A 19356-nucleotide genomic window follows, 5' to 3' on the forward strand; every position below is an offset into this window, starting at 1 on the left:
AAAGAAAACTATGCAGGAACTTAAAAATGACAGAGAAGGGGATTTGTATATATGATTCCTCCCTCTTGCCGTTGTTCCTAAGGACACTTTCATAAATAACTACAGAGAGTCCAACGACAAAATCATGTAAAATCTCCAGAAGGTTTGGAAGTTGCTCTCTGCTCTACTGGGGGTGAGGGTGAGAGTCGGGGAGACACATAAAATGAAAAAGCCCAAACAGAAGGCCCTATACAAAACAGTGACTAAAAACTTTGTGGTCAGTAAAATGGTGAGTCTGAAAAACATGGTTTCCAAATTTACTTAACACTGAAAAATGAAGTCATCACCATGAATAATTTTTTTTAGTTTTAAAGGTATGGAAATCAGTATTTCACAGATTATGCATAATAAATAAAACAAATTTTATCTAAGTATATGAAGGCAAGTCAGGAAAGCACTGTTTCAGGTAATTCATAAGAAATATACTACAGTGGGGCACCTGGGTGGCTCAGTCAGTTAAGCGGCTGCCTTGAGCTCAGGTCATGATCCCAGGGTCCTGGGATCGAGCCCCGCATCGGGCTTCCTTCTCAGCGGAGAGCCTGCTTCTCCCTCTCCCTCTGCCTGCCTCTCTGCCTACTTGTACTCTCTATCTCTCTGTCAAATAAATAAATAAAATCTTTAAAAAAAAAAAAGAAATATACTACAGCATTGTTATAATGAAATAGCTTGGTGCTTTTGTGGGGCAAAGAATCCCTCAAAACATCAGACAGAGATAGATACACATATCCACCCATCCACACTGATTCACTGGAAGGAATTCAAAACAAACATATCTTCACTTGTATTTTTTAACTATTTAGGTATGCTCTCTTGGTTATTTCCCTCTATATACTTTGATTATAACCTATACTAGAAACTAGTTACTCTTTTCCTCTAAACAGTCTATTTTCCTTTGAAAAATAAAAATGCCAAGTATTTGCTTTAGAATCCCTCTCTCAGGGCGCCTGGGTGGCTCAGTTGGTTGAGTCTGCCTTTGGCTCAGGTTATGATCCCAGAGTCCTGGGATCCAGCCCCAAGTCGGGCTCCCTGCTCAGTGGAGAGCCTGCTGCTCCCCCTACTTGTGCTCTCTCTCACTCTCGTTCTATCTCAAATAAGTAAAATCTTAAAAAAAAAAAAAAAAAAGAATGCCTCTCCCAAAATTCTTGTTGTGATGAGCACTGGAAGTTGTAGGTAAGTGCTGAATCACGAAACTGTACACCTGAAACCAGTATTACACTGTATGTTAACCGGAATTTAAATAAAAATTTAAAAAAATAAATTCACACGCTCAAGTGTTTCAGCATTTATATGCCCAAATTTAAAGCTATTCTTTCCAAAATTAAACAATATAAAATGTCTTTTTATTTTCACTTAAGTCTGCTTCATGTAATTTCATAGATATCTTTACACTTAAAACTTTTTAAAGATGATTTGAAGGAAGAAGACGGTAAAGTTTTTGCAATTCATATGCATACAGTTTATGATTACAAATAATGCCTAACAGACATATGACGTGTATGTGCCAGGCATTACATGCTATTTTCATTACATTCTCACAAATCAACACAAGTAATAGAACTCTTTTCTTGTGGAACATATTCAATAGAAGTATCTATTATGATGCATTAAAAATGACCATAAATTCTTCATCACTCCTCCCACCAACTGGAGTCTATTTCCCACTTTGACCAACATAATGTGGCCTTGGCAGCCACCATTCTTGCTGCCCTGAGATCATCAAGTAATATGACCCAGGGAGAAGAGCACATGGAGAGAGGCCCAGCTAACAACCAGCACTAGCCACCAGACTTGTGGCTAAGGCCCATTTTGGACAACCCAGCTGACCCAGCCACCAAAAAGCTGCAACCACACGAGTGAGCCCAAACAGAGTAGCAGAACAAGAACACAGGTAAGTCAAGCCCAACATGCACATCCACAGAATCATACACAAACATACAAAAAATGGTAGTACTTGTAAGCCACTAAGTTTTGGAGTAATTTTATTAAGGAACAATAAATAATGGATATAACAGCTTAGGAAGGATATATTTCGAGTTGTAAAACCATATAGTCTTAGTACGGTCACCATTATTTATTAAAAAAAAAAATCAGTACCAAGTCTTATCTGGTAACTCTAAAAATTAGACATTCGACACACAATGAAATTTATGGAAATGAAATGAAGAATAAGAGTTAACTAATAATTGAGAACAATCTCCAAGGACGAATTAAATGAACAGCGCAGCGTACAGTCTGATTTCATTTTTGTCAAAAAGGGTAGGAGTACAATCTATAAAGACATGTGGATGAATACACATGCACACACATATACACAAACACACTCCCTTTAGGCAAATGATTTTTGAAAAGATTTATAAGAAACTGTCAAAAAACCATTGTTTACAAAGATAAATGAGAACTGGGGGATAAGGGTAGGAGAAAAACTATACCCCATTTATACCCTTTAGAACTTCCTACATTTTGAACTATATATTCTGCCAAATTTATAATTTTTTAGTGTAAATTTTTAAGTTTTCTGTCTTAAAGATACACACTGAAATATTTGCAGATGGAATAGTTTTCAGATTCATTTCAAAAGTGCTGTAGGTAGGGGAAAAGGGTAGGACAGGCTGTTTAAATGCAACAGCTCAGATGACACCACGAGTTGATAATTCTGAGGCTCAGGGACCGGTATATGTGGATTCACAATACAGTCACCTTTTGTTTGAAATTATTCATAATAAAAAGTTATCTAAAAACATTAATGTAAAGCTTTAACAATACTGCTTAAAAAGCCTTCTTTCCATCATGATAAAATAAGATAATGGCATGAATACAAAATATTCAGAAATATTTACAAAGCTTTGGTAGGTTTTTCTTGTTTTCTTGATTCATCTGACAATTAAAATTTTCAAAAAAAATTTCAGAGCTATTTATTGTCAGCCTGGATGTTCTATAGACATTATCTCACTCGATCTTCAAGTTAAGTAGTATGATCGTCACTTTACAAGGAGAAAACTGAGAATCTCAGTAATTCGCCCAAGGTTACAGTTAGTGAATGACAGAATTCAAATGTAGATCTGTGACTCTGAATCCCATGCTCTTTAGGGAAGAATTAAAAAGATAAAAAATTACAGATAATCTACAAACAGAATAATCAGGCCCTGGTGGATTAAACAGTAGGAAGTATATCCATATTTTAATAAGAAAATAGTGTGTGGATTTTATAATACCTTATTTCCTGAGTTAAGTAAAAAGGATTTTAAGGGGGAAAAAAAATGCTGTATTTAAATTTTTTTTAATCTTCACTAAATTGAAAACCACTATTAGCTCTAAAAGTGTTGCACAAATTCTCAACTATTAGGTTCAAACCTTTCCTTATTATCTGTTATTAACTAAACAAATACTATAAATGTTTCTAGTTCACCAAAGTTCTAGAATTTGAATTAATTTTCTGGAAAAGTTTTTTTGGGCAGATCCTGTTTGCCCCAGCCCATTATTACTCCTACTTTTCTACAAATATTTTTACTTCTGCCCTACATTAAAAAAAGTAAAAAATTTAAGATCATTTTGGAAGCCTACAATATTCATTACTTGTCCCTCAAATAAAAGAATCCCTTAAAATTGCACAAACAAGTATAAACATCACTAGCGTTAAGAAAACATTTTTTAAAAATCATCCATTTTGCTTTTCCTTATTATATTGATAATGTATCCCATGCAGAAGGGAGCGTAGCTATATGAACTGTATTTTAGACTAGGCTAAAACCAAGGGCTAAAGAAAACTGAAAAGCAACATGCTTTTAAAAGCAGTGTGTAAGACACCCTTAAGAAGCGTTCCAGCATCTGTTCTTGCCTCCTAGCTCTCTGTAAATAGCACAAAATTATTGTGATTTCCCTGTTTAGTGTCCGACTATGAATTCCTCCATGGCAGGGTCGTTCAATTCCAAACAGCAACATAATACTGGCATATGGTAGGAACTCAATCACTGTTTGCGCAATTAACAGAATAAAAATACCATGAGAATTCCACAACGCTCCCAAATAGCTATTTCCTGGCTTTCAGAGGAATGGAGATACTTTGGTTTCAGTTTTTTAATATGATAAATTAGTGAGTTCACTGGCCATTTAGATTATAGCAGTATCAGATCATTAAAAACAAACAGAAAGGGGCGCCTGGGTGGCTCAGTTGGTTGGGCGACTGCCTTCGGCTCAGGTCATGATCCTGGAGTCCCTGGATCGAGTCCCGCATCGGGCTCCCTGCTCGGCGGGGAGTCTGCTTCTCCCTCTGACCCTCCTCCCTCTCATGTGCTTGCTCTCTCTCGTTCTCTCTCTCTCAAATAAATAAATAAATAAATCTTTAAAAAAAACAAAAAAACAAAAAAAAAACAAACAGAAAAAAATAAAAAATAAAAAATAAATTAAAAAAAAAAACAGAAAAGTCTGTTTCCTCAGCCCTATTAGAAATGATTCAGAGGAAAAAGCAAATTTTAACTGGAAAAATTAGTTTAATTTTTTAAAGTATAAATAAGGTACTGTATTATTTTAAGATACATGTAGGTAAATACCTAAGCTTCTATAGTTTGGAAAGCTTTGGAAAATTGGAAACTGTGATTGAGAGTCACATGAACCTGCTCTGAAATGTCACATTTCATTTGTTACCAGACTTGGGCACTGCTACAGTATATGCTAACTAATATGTTATATATAATTATATATATTTGGTCTTCATTTACTCAAACATTTATTAAGTGCCTATAATATGCCAAACACAGTAGGAGGTGCTGTGGATAAAAAAATGAAAACATGCCCCTTGGCCTTAAAGAATTTTCAGTCTAACAGGGAAAGAATCTTGCAAATCAAACCAGAAGCAAGTTATTCACACATCTGCTTCAATTAGTATCTGTCCTTAGTGAATCCAACCTTTTACTGATCTCCTGAATTCCTTACCAAACCAATAGAGAGAAGTCCACATGAATAAAACTTCCCCTGGAATTATTTGTAAAATGGATCACTTTGGCCAAATTAGCAGGAGGTGGAGGGTTGAGGGGGAATGGTTAATTCTTTGGCCAAGTACTTGCATTTCAAGTTTTAACCTGGACTGAATGTATAATGAAAAGTAAATGTCCATCATGGAAATGTTGACAGACTTACACTACCAGTAGATGCAACTACAACACTGCATTTATTGAAAATTAATGAAGTCCCTGAATTTTTATTTATAAAGTGGATATTTTTAGTTTTAGATTATTTTCTGCAAGCCAATAGTCAGAATTTAATAAGATGATGTGTACAGATTGTACCGATTTTCACTCTTATCCACTGCTTGCAGCCTATGTGCATTTAAACCAAAAAACATTTGATATACACTAACTATAAATTATTTCCTTGGAGATCTCTCAGGCATGAAGAAAAAGCCTCTTAAAATAAATTTAAAATATTATATGCTTGATGGTGTATAACCAAAGGTTTAATCTCACCACTAAAGGGGCAGTTACCGTGATTTTGCAATAACCCTGCAGACAATAATCAAGACAGCTCCTGTTGTTCTCTGAGTAAAATCTTCGTAAACACAGCATGGAAATATTGTAATTTGATATCTGTAAGATCAACAGCTATACCTCATGACAACTCATAATATAGGATTTTATTCACCATTAAATTGAGTGTTTTCCTCAGAAGACTTAGGAAAGTGTATTATTTACCAAGCATTGTCCTATTAACTAAAGATTAGCACATTAAAATAGATATGCTTTCTTTCTCTCTACACTCTAAAAAAAAGTGCAGTCCATAAAGAAAGCTCTGGGATGTAGGCAATTAATTAGATTTTTCAAACTTCAGGGAAATGTGGATATTTCCATCATTATTTTAAAACAACTGATTCCAATTATTATTCTACTACAAATATAAGAATATTCCCCAAATAGAGCTCTCTGTGATTAGCCAGGTTCAAAAATGTCTCAGTCTCCACCTCATAATGATATTAATATTATTCTAATTTGAAAAAAAGAAAAGAAAGGAAAAAAGAAGGCAATTAGAATAAACACAAATGGTGACACAATTTCAGGAAATCAGGGAACACGTAATTCAGTAAACAGTGAAGGACAATATAAATTAGTATCAAAACCATTCAAAATGGAGATTACTAGAAGAATTCAATTACGGGTTACAAAAAAATAATACACACTTTATTTAAAAACAAAGAGATGACCCCATCAGTATTTCAGAAATAATATAAAACCATCTTTCACTCACCAATGCTGGATTTTCTCTTGGCAGTTAGTGACCACCTGTCATGAAAACAGATAACTACTCATGAAAAAACAGGGCTATACACAAAGCTACAAAATCAGTGTATCAGAAAACGAGAACAGTGGCTTTACAGATTTAATAGCATCTCAGTATACATTTTTATTTGTCAAATGCACAGAGATGTGACTGTTAGTTTTTAAGCAGCACACTTTATCATAACCCTCTAATGCAGGCTGATAACTGCAGAACAAATTACAGCCTTCCGATTCATACTTTGCTACAAAACCCGCTTCATAACTATTAGGTGACATATGATATAAGATAACTAGTATTTTGTACAATCTACAGACCTGCTTTCAATGTTACATGTTTTGTAGAATACGCAAATGTTATAAATAACAAAAAACCGATGCAACATCCACGTTTCACCACTAAAAAAAAAAAATGACAGTAGTAAAAATATTTTATTTTGTCAGTATATCTCCAAATGTTTTCACCTGTAATTTTTATTCTGACGCATTAAAAATGAGTTCAGTGGTATTTTTCTACTAACATTTTCAAGAAGAAATACTTGGGATAAAGAGATGCTCTGAACAGCCCATTTGTTCCCTCAGTGAATTATGATAAAATTTTAAGCACTTAATAGCCAGTTTAAACTATGTTTATAATACTAAAACAATAAAATTAAGTACAAAAGTTATTTGCTTTCCTTAAAGATATTTCAGCAGATTCTCAAAATGCTGGGAGAAAAAAAAGAACACTAACCAATGAGGAAAAGAAACACTTGAATGGCAATTTAAAAAATAACACTGTTTTCAAAGATTACTGTTTTTAAATTGCCCATTAATAAAAATTTTAAACAATAATCTCAAATATTGTAGCACCATTTTAGAGACAGAGAAACTAAGGGATACAAGCCAAAATGCTCAACACAAGGCCATGTGAAAAAGAGAGCAGCATTATCTTGTTGGAAACATACTGCTTTAAGTTCACCACTCTAAACATCAATATTGTCTCTTGTCTCTCTTGTTCAATGTTTCACCCCAAAATCACAAGACTTTTTTTTTTTTTTGGTGGGGGGGTGCTGTCACTAAATTCCTATTATAACATTTAATTCCTGAAATAAATGTCCTCCTTTGGTACATTTTAAATACTAAGGCAGCAATCCTGTACCAAAATACATGCTGTAATCAGATACCCAACCATACTACACATTAACTCAGCATAAAAAGTCCGTTTTAGAATGAAGATCTCTCAGTAAGTATCAATCACATAGCAACACTTAATAACAGTGGTAATATATAATAGAGTACTGACTTTACATCTGGAAGAACCAGGCTAAAACTACATCAATCCATTTCACTGTTTCTGATTTGGCAGTAATTATAAAATAGACAAACAGAATTAAATGGAAATTGAAAAAGAAAAAAATCTTCATGAAATCCTTTTCATAAAGTTCCTCTTTAACAACCCCATTAAAAGATGAGACCCAAAAAACAGTCAGGATGCTTTCCAATCCCAATGCATGTGTTTCCAAGCATGAAGTGAGCCAAAAGCACAAAAAGAAAAGCCCTGCAAACCATAAGAGCAGAATGTTCATTAACCTCTACATGATAATCCTTTCGTAGCTGCATATTAACTAGTTACATATTCATAATCATTTACATTATTTAAAGGACCTTCGATGAAATTTTCTAAGCAATATCCATTAGTGACAGTGTTAAAGGTTATAGAAGATAGTCTACTTAATGTTTCCAGGAAGCCTTTTTAATTAGTAAATATGTAAATTTGGCACATATGCTTTTTATGTTTAAAAAACAAGTCCCTAGTAGAATGGCATCTGTTCTTGCCATCAACCCCCCAAGTCTAGTCTCCACTTTGTTTTAGCTATCTTTTCCCCCCTTGCACCATCCCCCTCGCCCCCTTTCTTTCCTAAAATAGTCTCCCCAAGAACAGACATTCAAGGATAAAACAACAAAAGTCTATTTCATAATTTATAACAGAAATTTTAATCACCAAAATACTGTCTTACACTAAAGTCCTATAATTAGTTACATATAGGGTTTAGAACAACAGAGACATCCAGTTAGGCAAAATCAAAGGTATAGGCTCCATTTTTCAAGAGCCAGAGAAATAAAGGAAAAGGTGAGAGAGGCAGGTATGATAATACCTAGAACAGCCTCTGATAGGACTGCAGTTATCTTTGTCTACATGCGTTATATAACCCACTTACTTTCAAAAACCATTTAAACCCAAACAGTTGGGCTGATATTTTGAGAGATCATTCCAGTTTTCTTCTCTTTTAAAGCAATTTATTCAAAAGAAAATACTGGCAAATTTCTAGAACTTTAGCTGCCAAGGAAAATTTTAGAAGAAAGAAAAATGTGATGATTCTAAGTTGAATCTGAATGGGTTAAAAAAAAAATCTCATTTTTCTGTTAAGTTAAATAAACCCAAATAATCTTACTTCTTCTGAAAATGGACTCAGATTCCTTTAAGTATTACATAAATAAAATGAACCTGGTTCTATAAGAAACTCTTGAAAAACAAAGCAAAACAACAGAAAAACATTTCATTACTTTGTTGTCCTTCACAGAAGCTTTTTTAATAAGTAAGATGGCTATGGAGCAACAATAATAGTTTTTTAAGTTAAACCTGGCAAGGCATGCAACTGTTACTCCTGAAGAAAAAAATCTTATTGAATCATTTTTATAAAAAAAATAAAATTGGTTAGTAGGCTTCAACAATTAAAATACTTGACCTAGTAAATTCTTTAATGTGATATAATCACACTTAGAGCCAGGAATTTATAAATAAAATATGTGCTTATGCAGTAGAACAGCATTAAGTCCGCAGTAAAGAAGGACTATGAGTTGATTTACCACTTTTTAAGACACATTCTATCATTAAGAATCTTTACCAACAACCCAGTAGTTAGAAAGTCCACGGTGCAATTTATAATTCACAACTGCCCTTACCCTAAGAGTAGTAACAGTGGTATATGCCAAGACTTCATTGGATGAAAATCAGCAAAGGTAGGTTTTTAACCTTTCTTTAAAGAGAGGAAACCTGTGTTCAAAACTGAAGTATCTTATCCAATATTATGCAACTGCCCAGGAACTGGTAAGAAAAAAATCAGTTTTAGAACTAGGTCTATCTAACCAGGCTTATCTAATCTCAAAGCCCATACTCACTGGATTAGACTACCTCCAACCAGCATGCACCTTATTGGGTGACAGAAGAAAAGCAGCTATTTGCATCTTTGGTCTTTCTTTTTTAAAACACTGACTGCGGCAGCCACTTCTCCACTTCATCCACAAACCTACACTCACACACAAAGAAGACCTTACCAATGTCAGTAAAAGCAAATAAGCTTAAATTCACCAACTGGCCAATAAAAACCCTCATTTCTTCCAATAGCTCCTGGCCCTTTTTAGGTCAAGTAACTAAGTATAAACAGATTTCCCAAGCCCCATTTCTTTGTGTGCATTGAGGGGCGGGGGAGGAGAACACTAGGCCTCTAATTACTATCACATCTCATTATATTTTTGAGGCACTTATGACTGAGTTAGATGCCCAGGATGACAGTGGTAGACAACAAACCCAACAACCTCTTTTTCTTTATGTCAGTGTCCAGCTATCGTACAAGCAAGTTTTGTTGCAAAAGGTTAAATATTTGATAAATTTTAAAGCCAACAAACTATATGGAATATGGGATTATAATTCCTTTGCTGTTTTTCCTCAGAAGAAACTTTCTAAAACTTATTTTATAAAGGAAGGAATGAATGATTTAACATGTATTAAGATCTCCATTACTTATTTCCATTCGTGCTATTTATTTTGGTAAGAGACCACAAGGGGGCATCAACCCATGAGTTTTCTCTGTTAAATACAGTGCCACATTAAAATTAGACTGGAACAGAAAGCCTAAAAGGATAAGCTTAAGTCTCAAATGACACTTCTCTAAAAAATGTTCCATTTCACTTCTAAAACCCCCCTAACTGTATTTCGATTTCAAATTCTCCCACTACAGATTCATATACAGAATAATAATCTGAGGATTGTATTAATCAGAGCTGTCTAAATTTATAGTTTGCTTCTCTGGTTAGACTGTCTTCTGACAGATGGTACAATTTTGGGTTTTAAAGCTGCTGAATCAAAAAGAGAAAAGTATCAGTGGTGGCTAAAACCAATGGATAGTACACATGCACTGTTATCTGACAATTACTTAAAAGGTTGAAAATAAATTCTTCAAAGACGTATTTGTCAGTTAATTACACAGATGTATAAAAGTCATTAGCAAAGTATACAAAACGCATACTTGAACAAAATTAGTTAAGATATTAGGGGCACCTGGGTGGCTCACTGGGTTAAGCCACTGCCTTCAGCTTAGTTCACGATCTCTGGGTCCTGAGATCAAGCCGGCATCGGACTCCCTGCTCAGCAGGGAGTCTGCTTCTCTCCCCCCACTCCCCATCCCTCCCCATGGCTCGTTCTCTGTCTCTCTCAAATGAATAAATAAAATCTTTTTAAAAAATTAGTAAAATATTGCAAGTCTTCTTAATAAGCCTCTTTGCAAGGAAGGAAGGAATTAACTACAGGTTCTTAAAAAGAAAACTGCAATAAACAGTAATAAACTGCAGTGAACTGAGTATTTCTACAAAAAAATTTCAAATAAGTTTGCTCTCTAAATATGCTGAAAATCAAAAATACCAAAACTACCAAAAGTTTAACTCCAATTATATAGAGCCACTTGTTAAAACACTCAAATGTCCTTATTCAAAAATGTAGTTAGGATGGAATCAAAATGATCATCTTTAATCCTTACTTTTACATTTAGTCCAGTTTTCTCCTACACAGGCTCCTAGGGCACTTCTCACATTCGAACCCAGTCTCTTTACACACAAACATTAGATTACGCCTAACATGCTTTGGTATTGTACATTCCATTCCCTTCATGGTTCTACCTACAAATTAGGGCTCTTTTTTCTTTCAGTTATTACTCATAATACCAAAGATAGTTTTGTCATAATGGAAATATTAGAGACTGGTAACATACACATCCAGCAATATGTCTAAAAATGAAGACCCTGATGTTAGGAGGGTTCTGTTTTTAGGATTATTTGAATTAGGAATCCAGGAAACTCTAACTGTACTGGCTGAAAGCCCAGTGAGTTATGGGTCATGTCTACTTTATTCACCAACGTATTCACCTGCCATACAGTAAGCATGCATCAACTCCTTTTAAAGAAGTACAGGTCTACCATCACGTAGCCAAAAACCTCAGGAGCAGATATGTTTCTCAACTTAGAAATTTTCATAACTTAACAAAGTAATACAGTACGCATAACATACATTATGAAACACCAACCCCCAGTGAAACACCACTCTGTATCAAATACAGTAACACTGGCAATAAAACATATGAATATTCAAAGTAAGTGGAATACGTGCTTCACTCAAATCAGTTCCAATCAGTTTGTCAACAAATGAATATGCCACACACTTAGGAATAACTTTGTTTTCAGTGCTTTTTAGACTTCTGAATTGCAGATGGGGGATTGTAACCCAGATTTATTTCTGAATGTGAAATAATGCTTGAATCGCAGCTTGCATACCCACTGTTTTACCAGAGATACCAATCATTTTGTCTCCTTCTCTTATATTACATCATTGATCCATTCTGAATTAATTTTGTATATTGCCCATTGCCAAATTTAGGATGTTATCATCTGAAGATTCATAATCTGAGATTTAATTTTATATTATCATTTTTACCATCATTTGTGTCTAGTTGAGCTTCATTATAGGTCAACAGAAAACCTCCAAATTAAAGCCCAGAGATTTGAAAGCAAAAAATTGAAAATACAGAAAAAACCAGTAAGAGACATGTAAGAAACACTGTATAATTGAAAACCCAGAAAGAGAAGGAAGAGCAAAGTGACAGAAGCAATATTTGAACCTACCATGACAGGATTTTCTAAAATAAAGAGAAAGGTGTCAGCCAACAGATTCAAAAAGCTCTAAGAACCTCAAGCAAGAGAAAAAAATTACATCAAGGAACAACATACTTACACAAATGAAACCCCCCCAAAAAGAGAAAATTTTATAAGCAGCAAGAAGGAGCAAGGAGGAAATACACTGCCTTCAAAGTAGCAACTAGAAGAGCTAGAAAGGAACTTCAACAACAACAACAACAAAAAGATAGAAAATGAGAAAAAAATCTTAAAGTGCTAAAAAAATAACTGAAAATCAGTAATTATGTACAGCAAATAGATCCTTCAACATGAAGAAAAAAATAAAAACATTTTCACACACACAAAAAATTCTTCACCAGCAAATTTTCACTAAAAGAAATACTACAGGTAATCATATGATGTGATGGAGGTGCTAGCTTATGCCAAGGTGATAATCATTTTGCAATATATAAGCATATCAAATCAACATACTGTACACCTTAAATTTATATACTGGTGTATGTCAATTACATCTCAATAAAGCTGAGGAAAAAATGCTACAGTGACTATTCAGAGTGACGTAAATGCAGAAAGAACTAAAGAACAACTGCACAGGTAATTTTAAAAAGTAAAGGTAGGGGGTGCCTGGGTGGCTCAGTCGGTTGAGCGTCTGCCTTCAGCTCAGGTCATGATCTCAGGGTCCTGGGATCAAGCCCCGCATCATGCTCCCTGCTCCACGGGGGGCCTGCTTCTCCCTCTCCCTCTGCCTGCCGCTCTGCCTACTTGTGCTCTCTCTGTCTCTCTGTCAAATAAATATTTTTTAAAAAATTTAAAAAATTAAAAAGTAAAGGTAAATCAATATTGAGCACATCAAATAATTATATAAAGTATTGTGGTGTTTAAAACATGGAATTAAAACACATGAAACCAATAATGCAAGAAGTAGAATGAATAAATGAATTCATGCTGTGATCTCTAGAAAAAATTACCCTAGTAAAAAAGATGGCATAAGGATACAATATAAGTATATGGTATATTTAATGTAAAAAAAAAAAATGTATCACAAGCTCATACAGGGGAGAAAATGCAACATGACATATTTGATTAAATCAAGGGAAGGCTGAAAAAGAACATAAAAGCAGGTCAAATAGACCCACAATGAGTTACCACTTCACACCCATTAGGATGGCTCAGAAAGAAGGAGTGGGGAGGGAGAGAGGGAGGAAAGGAAGGGAAGGGAAAGGGGAAGGGAGGGAGGAAGGAAGAAAGGAAGAAAGAAAATAACAAGTATTGGAAGGATATAGAAAAACTGAAACTCTTGTGCACTACTAGTGGGAATGTAAGATGGTGCAGCCACTGTGGAAAACAGTAAGGTGGTTCCTCAAAAACTAAATACAGGATTACCATATGATCCAGCAATTCCACTTCTGGTTATATACCCAAAAGGGTTGAAAGCAAGGTCTCAAACATGTTTGTACACTCAGTCCATAGCAGCATTATTCACGATAGATGAAAAGGTGAAAGCAATTCATGTTCGTCAATGAATGAATCAATAACAAAATGCAGTGTATACATACAATGGAATATTATTCAGCCTTTAAAAGTTAAATTCAGAAATATGCTACGACATGGGTAAACCTTGAAGACATTATGCTGAGTAAAGTAATAGAGTCACAAAAAGACAAATACTGTAAGATTCCACTTATGTGAGATACCTAGAGTAGTCAAATTTATAGAGACAGAATATAAAATAGTAGTTGCCAGCATATGGGAAAGGCATAATGGGGATTTCTTAATGCCTAGTTTCAGTTTTACAACATAAAAAAGAGTTCTGGTGATGATGGTTGCACAACAATCTGAATGTACTTAATGTCACTGAAAAGTATGCTTAAAGTTGATTTAAACGATTATATGTTATAATTTACTACAAATTTAAAAACAAAAATTAAGTAGAAAGGCAATAGATACCTAAGGTAATGATTAAAGTTAAAACTCAACATGCATATATTACAAAGAAGAACAAAAATCAATGACTTTTTCATCTCTAGTAGCTTTCATCTCAAGAAACTAGAAAAAAATCATAGCCAAAAGGAATTTTTTTTTTTTTAAGATTTTATTTATTTGACAGAGAGACACAGCAAGAGAGGGAACACAAGCAGGCGGAGAGGGAGAGGGAGAAGCAGGCTTCCCACAGACCAGGAAGCCCGATGCAGGGCTTGATCCCAGGACCCTGGGATCATGACCTGAGCCAAAGGCAGATGCCTAACGACTGAGCCACCCAGGCACCCCCAAAAGGAAATTTTTAAAAGGAAGAATAAGATAAAAATAAAAATCAATGATGTAGAGAGCCAACTTACTAGAGAAAAAAGTCAAAAATTGTTCCTTTAAAAAGATTGATAAAACTGATTAAGCCCACAGAAAGACAAATTAAGGGGAAAAACACATGCACACAAATTGCAAATAAAAGGAATTAAAATAGGACATCACTAACAAATCTATAGATATTAAAAAGGGAATATTACAAATAACTCAAGGACAGTAAATTTGAAAACTCAGATAAAAAGAAAAAGTCCCTGAAAAGCAAATTTCCAAAACTGACACAATTAGAAATAGAAAATATGAATAGCCCTCTTACAAAGAAATTGAGACCTATTTTAAAATATCAACAGAAGGAAAATAGTAGGTCCAGACAACTTGACTGATGAATTATTTCCATTAAAAACAATACCAATAGTATACAAGCTTTTTTATAAAATACACAAAAATGAGTTATTTTATGAGACCACCATAACCATGAAACCAAAACCAAACATGAACATTACAAGAAAACAAACAAAAACACTACACACCAATATCCCTCATGAAACACAGAAACAAAATACCTTAACAAATTAATATGAAATTTAATCTGACATTATATGAAAAGATAAATACATTGTAACAAGGAGGATTTTTTCAGGAATGCAATGGTTTTTCAATATTTAAAAAAAATCAAATTAACTCACCGCATTAACATCTCAACACAGAAAAGCATGCGATAAAATTCAACATCTACTCATGATAAAGGTAGCAAACTAGGAACAGGAGAGCATTTCCTTATTTTTATAAAGACTATCAACAAAAACCCTACAGCAAACATCATTTCTAATGATAAAATATTTAAAGCTGTTCCCATGATATGCAGAACTAGATAAGGAAGCCTATTATCACTACTTTTATTCAACACTATATTAAAGGTCCTACATCATTCAATAAGGAAAAAATAAAATAAAAGCCTTAAGAACTGGAAAGAATAAAACTTCTATTATGCAAACAATATGCCTGTATATATCTATACACATACTATCAGAATATACATTTAACAGTCAATATACAAAAATCAAGTATATGACCTTATACCAGCAAAAGACGAACAGCAGCTAAATTACAAAATGCAATTATAAGTACCAAATATCAAGGGATAAATGTAAAACACATGCAAGATTTATATACTAAAAGCCAATGCTGAACGAAGTTAGAAAAGAACTAAAACTGAAAGATATACCATGTTCATGGATTAGAAAACTTCCTGTAAAAATGTCAACAGTCCCCCAATTAATCTTTAGACTCAGTGCACTCCAAGCAAAACACCAGCGGGTTACTTTTTAAGTACTGAAAAGCTGATTCTAAAATATTCATGAAAAAGCAAAGGCTCAAGAAAAGTAAAGGAAATCATGAAGGTGAACAAAGTTAGAGGAATTTACTATTAGATACCAAGACCTAGCAAGAAAATGTGGTATTCATGCCAGTAGAGACAAATAATACAATGAAATTAAAAAAAACAGAATTACATATACATGATCACGTAATTTATGAAAAAGACATACTCCATAAGGAATTAGAGCTATGCCTTAGGAGTAAGGGTTACGTGCTAGGAATAAGAGCAATATTCAAAGAGACCAAAAAAAATTTCAACTGGCCACTAAAAGAAAACTTACTCGTGTTTGAAAAGTAACATCACCTAGAGTCTCTACCATTTTTCACTACAATGTCTGGCATCCAATCAAAAATTACAAGGCAGCCTATGAAAATAGGAGCAGCTGGGGAAAAACCAAGAGTAAAAATAAACAACAGAAACAGACTCTCACTTGATTTACATATTGCAGTTAAAAGACACTTTATGATAAACATATTCACGAAAATAGAGGCCTAGAATCCACTTAAATAACAAGAAAACATAAATTCTGTAAAGACAACTGAGACTATGCATTTAGTAGGTGGGTTTACTAGATTAGATACATACAATTCAATAGAAGGTATCTAAATTGGCATACAAAGAAGGACAGAACCAAAGATGAAGAGAAAATTCTAAAGCAGATAAAGGGGGAAATATATACAAATTCTTCAAAGAAGGGCACCTGGGTGGCTTAGTCGTTAAGCGTCTGCCTTCGGCTCTGGTCATGATCCCAGGGTTATGGGATCGCGCCCAGCATCGGGCTCCCTGCTCTGCAGAAAGTCTGCTTCTCCCTCTCCCACTCCCCCTGCTTGTGTTCCCTCTCTCACTGTCTCTCTCTTTCTGTCAAAAAAAAAAAAAATTATTCAGAGAAGGAAACACTATCACTGATAGAAGACTAACAGAAATGAAGAAAGTCAAAAGATAATGGAATGGCATCTTAAAAGTGTTGGGGGAAGGGGTGAACCTACCAGCTTAATATTAAATAAACATGAAAACAATGTTTAAAACCATAATAATCCTAATGTTTCAGGGTTAAAAACACATGTAGAGGTAAAATATATGATAACACAAATGAGACAGGGTTGGTCAATAAAATTAAACTATCAAAAATTATTTGAATTATTTCTTAAATGGCAAAATTTCAAAAGATCAATGAACAATTTCCTACCAATTTAAAGTAGCCTGTAATAAGTAAATGTTACATATTGTAATCTCTAAGGTAATAACAAAGGAAAATAAAACCCATATAACTATAAAGCTAACAGAGTTTAAGAATATAAAATATCTTAATAACACAAAAGAAAAAGAAATAAAGGAACAAAAACAAATATGACAAGTGGAAAATACATGGTAAGATAGGTAGAACTAAATTTGAACTAAGTGATGGATGAGAAAATTTAAAGACCTAAGTAAATAGAGAAATAACATGTTCACAGATTAGAACTTCAAAAATAAAAGCACCATGAGATAATATAAGAAGGCTAACAAAAAGACTGAAAATATCTAACATAGTAACATTTAACTGAAAAATGTAACATTATTTTTCAAATAAGAGCCTAATTAAGATAAGCTAGTGGTCCCTTTAGAAGTTATATATCACTCAGAAAGAATTGACAAGGGCGCCTGGGTGGCTCAGTTGGTTAAGCGACTGCCTTCGGCTCAGGTCATGATCCTGGAGTCCCGAGATCGAGTCCCGCATCGGGCTCCCTGCTCGGCAGGGAGTCTGCTTCTCCCTCTGACCCTCCTCCCTCTCATGCTCTCTGTATCTCATTCTCTCTGTCTCAAATAAATAAATAAAATCTTAAAAAAAAAAAAAAAAGAATTGACAAGATTTAGTAAATTGGTAGAATTAAAGAGATGGATCACTACAAGCTAAAAAGACTCTGGTTTAAATGGTGTTGCCCAGAATTGGGATAAGGAGGTACAACATGTAGATTAGCGACAAAAGTGATCAATTCAATTTTAGTAAATGAGACTGAACTGTTTATGGGACATCCAACAGAAGCTACCCAAAAAGCAACAGGTGTGGGCAACAGCAGAGGGCACACAGGAGGAATACATGAGAAAGCACAGGCAGAATAACAAGTGAGGACAGCCAAAAATGGAAAGTACAGGGATTACTAATATTTAAGGATCGAATGAAGAAACTAGAGACTAAGTAGCAATAAAGAGGTAGAAGACCCCCCCCAAAAAAAAGTGAAATCACAAAAATTCCTAAGGTACACAGTTTCAATAGTTTACAGGGAGCAATTAAAGTTTCAAATAAAGAACAGAAGTCAAGGAAGGCCAGAACTGAGAAAAGGTCCACTGAGTTTGGCAAGTGAAATATAATAACTTCAGCTAGAGTAATTTCAATGAAAAGATGGAGGCTAGCTTACAGTAGCTTGAGAAGCAAATGAAAAGCAAAGAATTAAAAAGAGAAAATTATCACACTGTATTATGTTTTGTTAACATATTTCCCTATGTATCACGGTATCCAACACAGTGTCTGGAACGAAACTCAGTCTTGTCTTTTTGTTCCCTGGAAAAAGCACTAATTTGCAATTACTTTAGTATTACTTGATTCATTAAAAAAAAAAAAATCAGGGGCACCTGGGTGGCTCAGTCAGTTAAGGATCCAACTCTTGATTTCAGCTCAGGTCATGATCTCAGGGTCATGGGATGCAGCCCCACATCAGGCTCCACACTAGGTGGAGCCTGCTTAAGATTCTCTCTCTCTCTGCCCCTCCCCCCTGCCATGCTTGTGCATGCACATGCTCTCTCTCTAAAAGATTTTTTTAAAAATTTTAAAAATCAAAGAAATCAAAGGTTTAGGAACAACGATCAAATCCATAGATTAAATAGGATTTTTTTTTTTTTGCTATATTGTTATTAGGATTTCTTTAGAACAAATAAAGTATTTTTAAAGAAACATACTTAGAGTATTCTACCCCCAAAAAACATGCCATTACCTTAAGGTACAGTAAATAAGTGAGGAGTAGCCAGAAATGAACCTAAAAAAAATGAGTCAGACAATACAAGGGTCTCAAATCACATTTTATTGACCCTGGATTTTGTGCTAAGTACAATGGGAATTAGAATGATAAAAGTGACATAATTCTACTTATGTTGTTTAAAAAAAAAAAAAAAAGACAGCTCTCAAAAATAAGCCAAAGGGAACTAAGAGTGGAACCACCAAGACCAGGCAGGAATTACTGCCTCCAAGTAAGAAATGATACCTTGAGCTAGTATCCAGAATCTATAAAGAACTTATTAAACTCAACACCCAAAGAACAAATGATCCAATCAAGAAATGGGCAGAAGACATGAACAGACATTTTTCCAAAGAAGACATCCAAATGGCCAACAGACACATGAAAAAGTGCTCAACATCGCTTGGCATCAGGGAAATCCAATCAAAACCTCAATGAGATA

At 34.3% G+C, this 19356-nt stretch overlaps 1 protein-coding gene across 2 annotated transcripts in view; it reads right to left on the reverse strand.

Annotated features, from left to right (window-relative positions):
- Window positions 1-19356, reverse strand: part of URI1 (URI1 prefoldin like chaperone) — a 73702-nt gene that overhangs the window by 40443 nt on the left and 13903 nt on the right. For both annotated transcript variants that reach the window (XM_021701053.1, XM_021701052.1), the window contains exon 2: window positions 6274-6308. In XM_021701053.1, the coding sequence (XP_021556728.1) occupies window positions 6274-6308 (35 nt within the window). The remainder of the gene's footprint in view (window positions 1-6273; window positions 6309-19356) is intronic.

The sequence above is a fragment of the Neomonachus schauinslandi genome, chromosome 16 (genome assembly GCF_002201575.2).
Source record: "Neomonachus schauinslandi chromosome 16, ASM220157v2, whole genome shotgun sequence".
Lineage (NCBI taxonomy): Eukaryota > Metazoa > Chordata > Mammalia > Carnivora > Phocidae > Neomonachus > Neomonachus schauinslandi.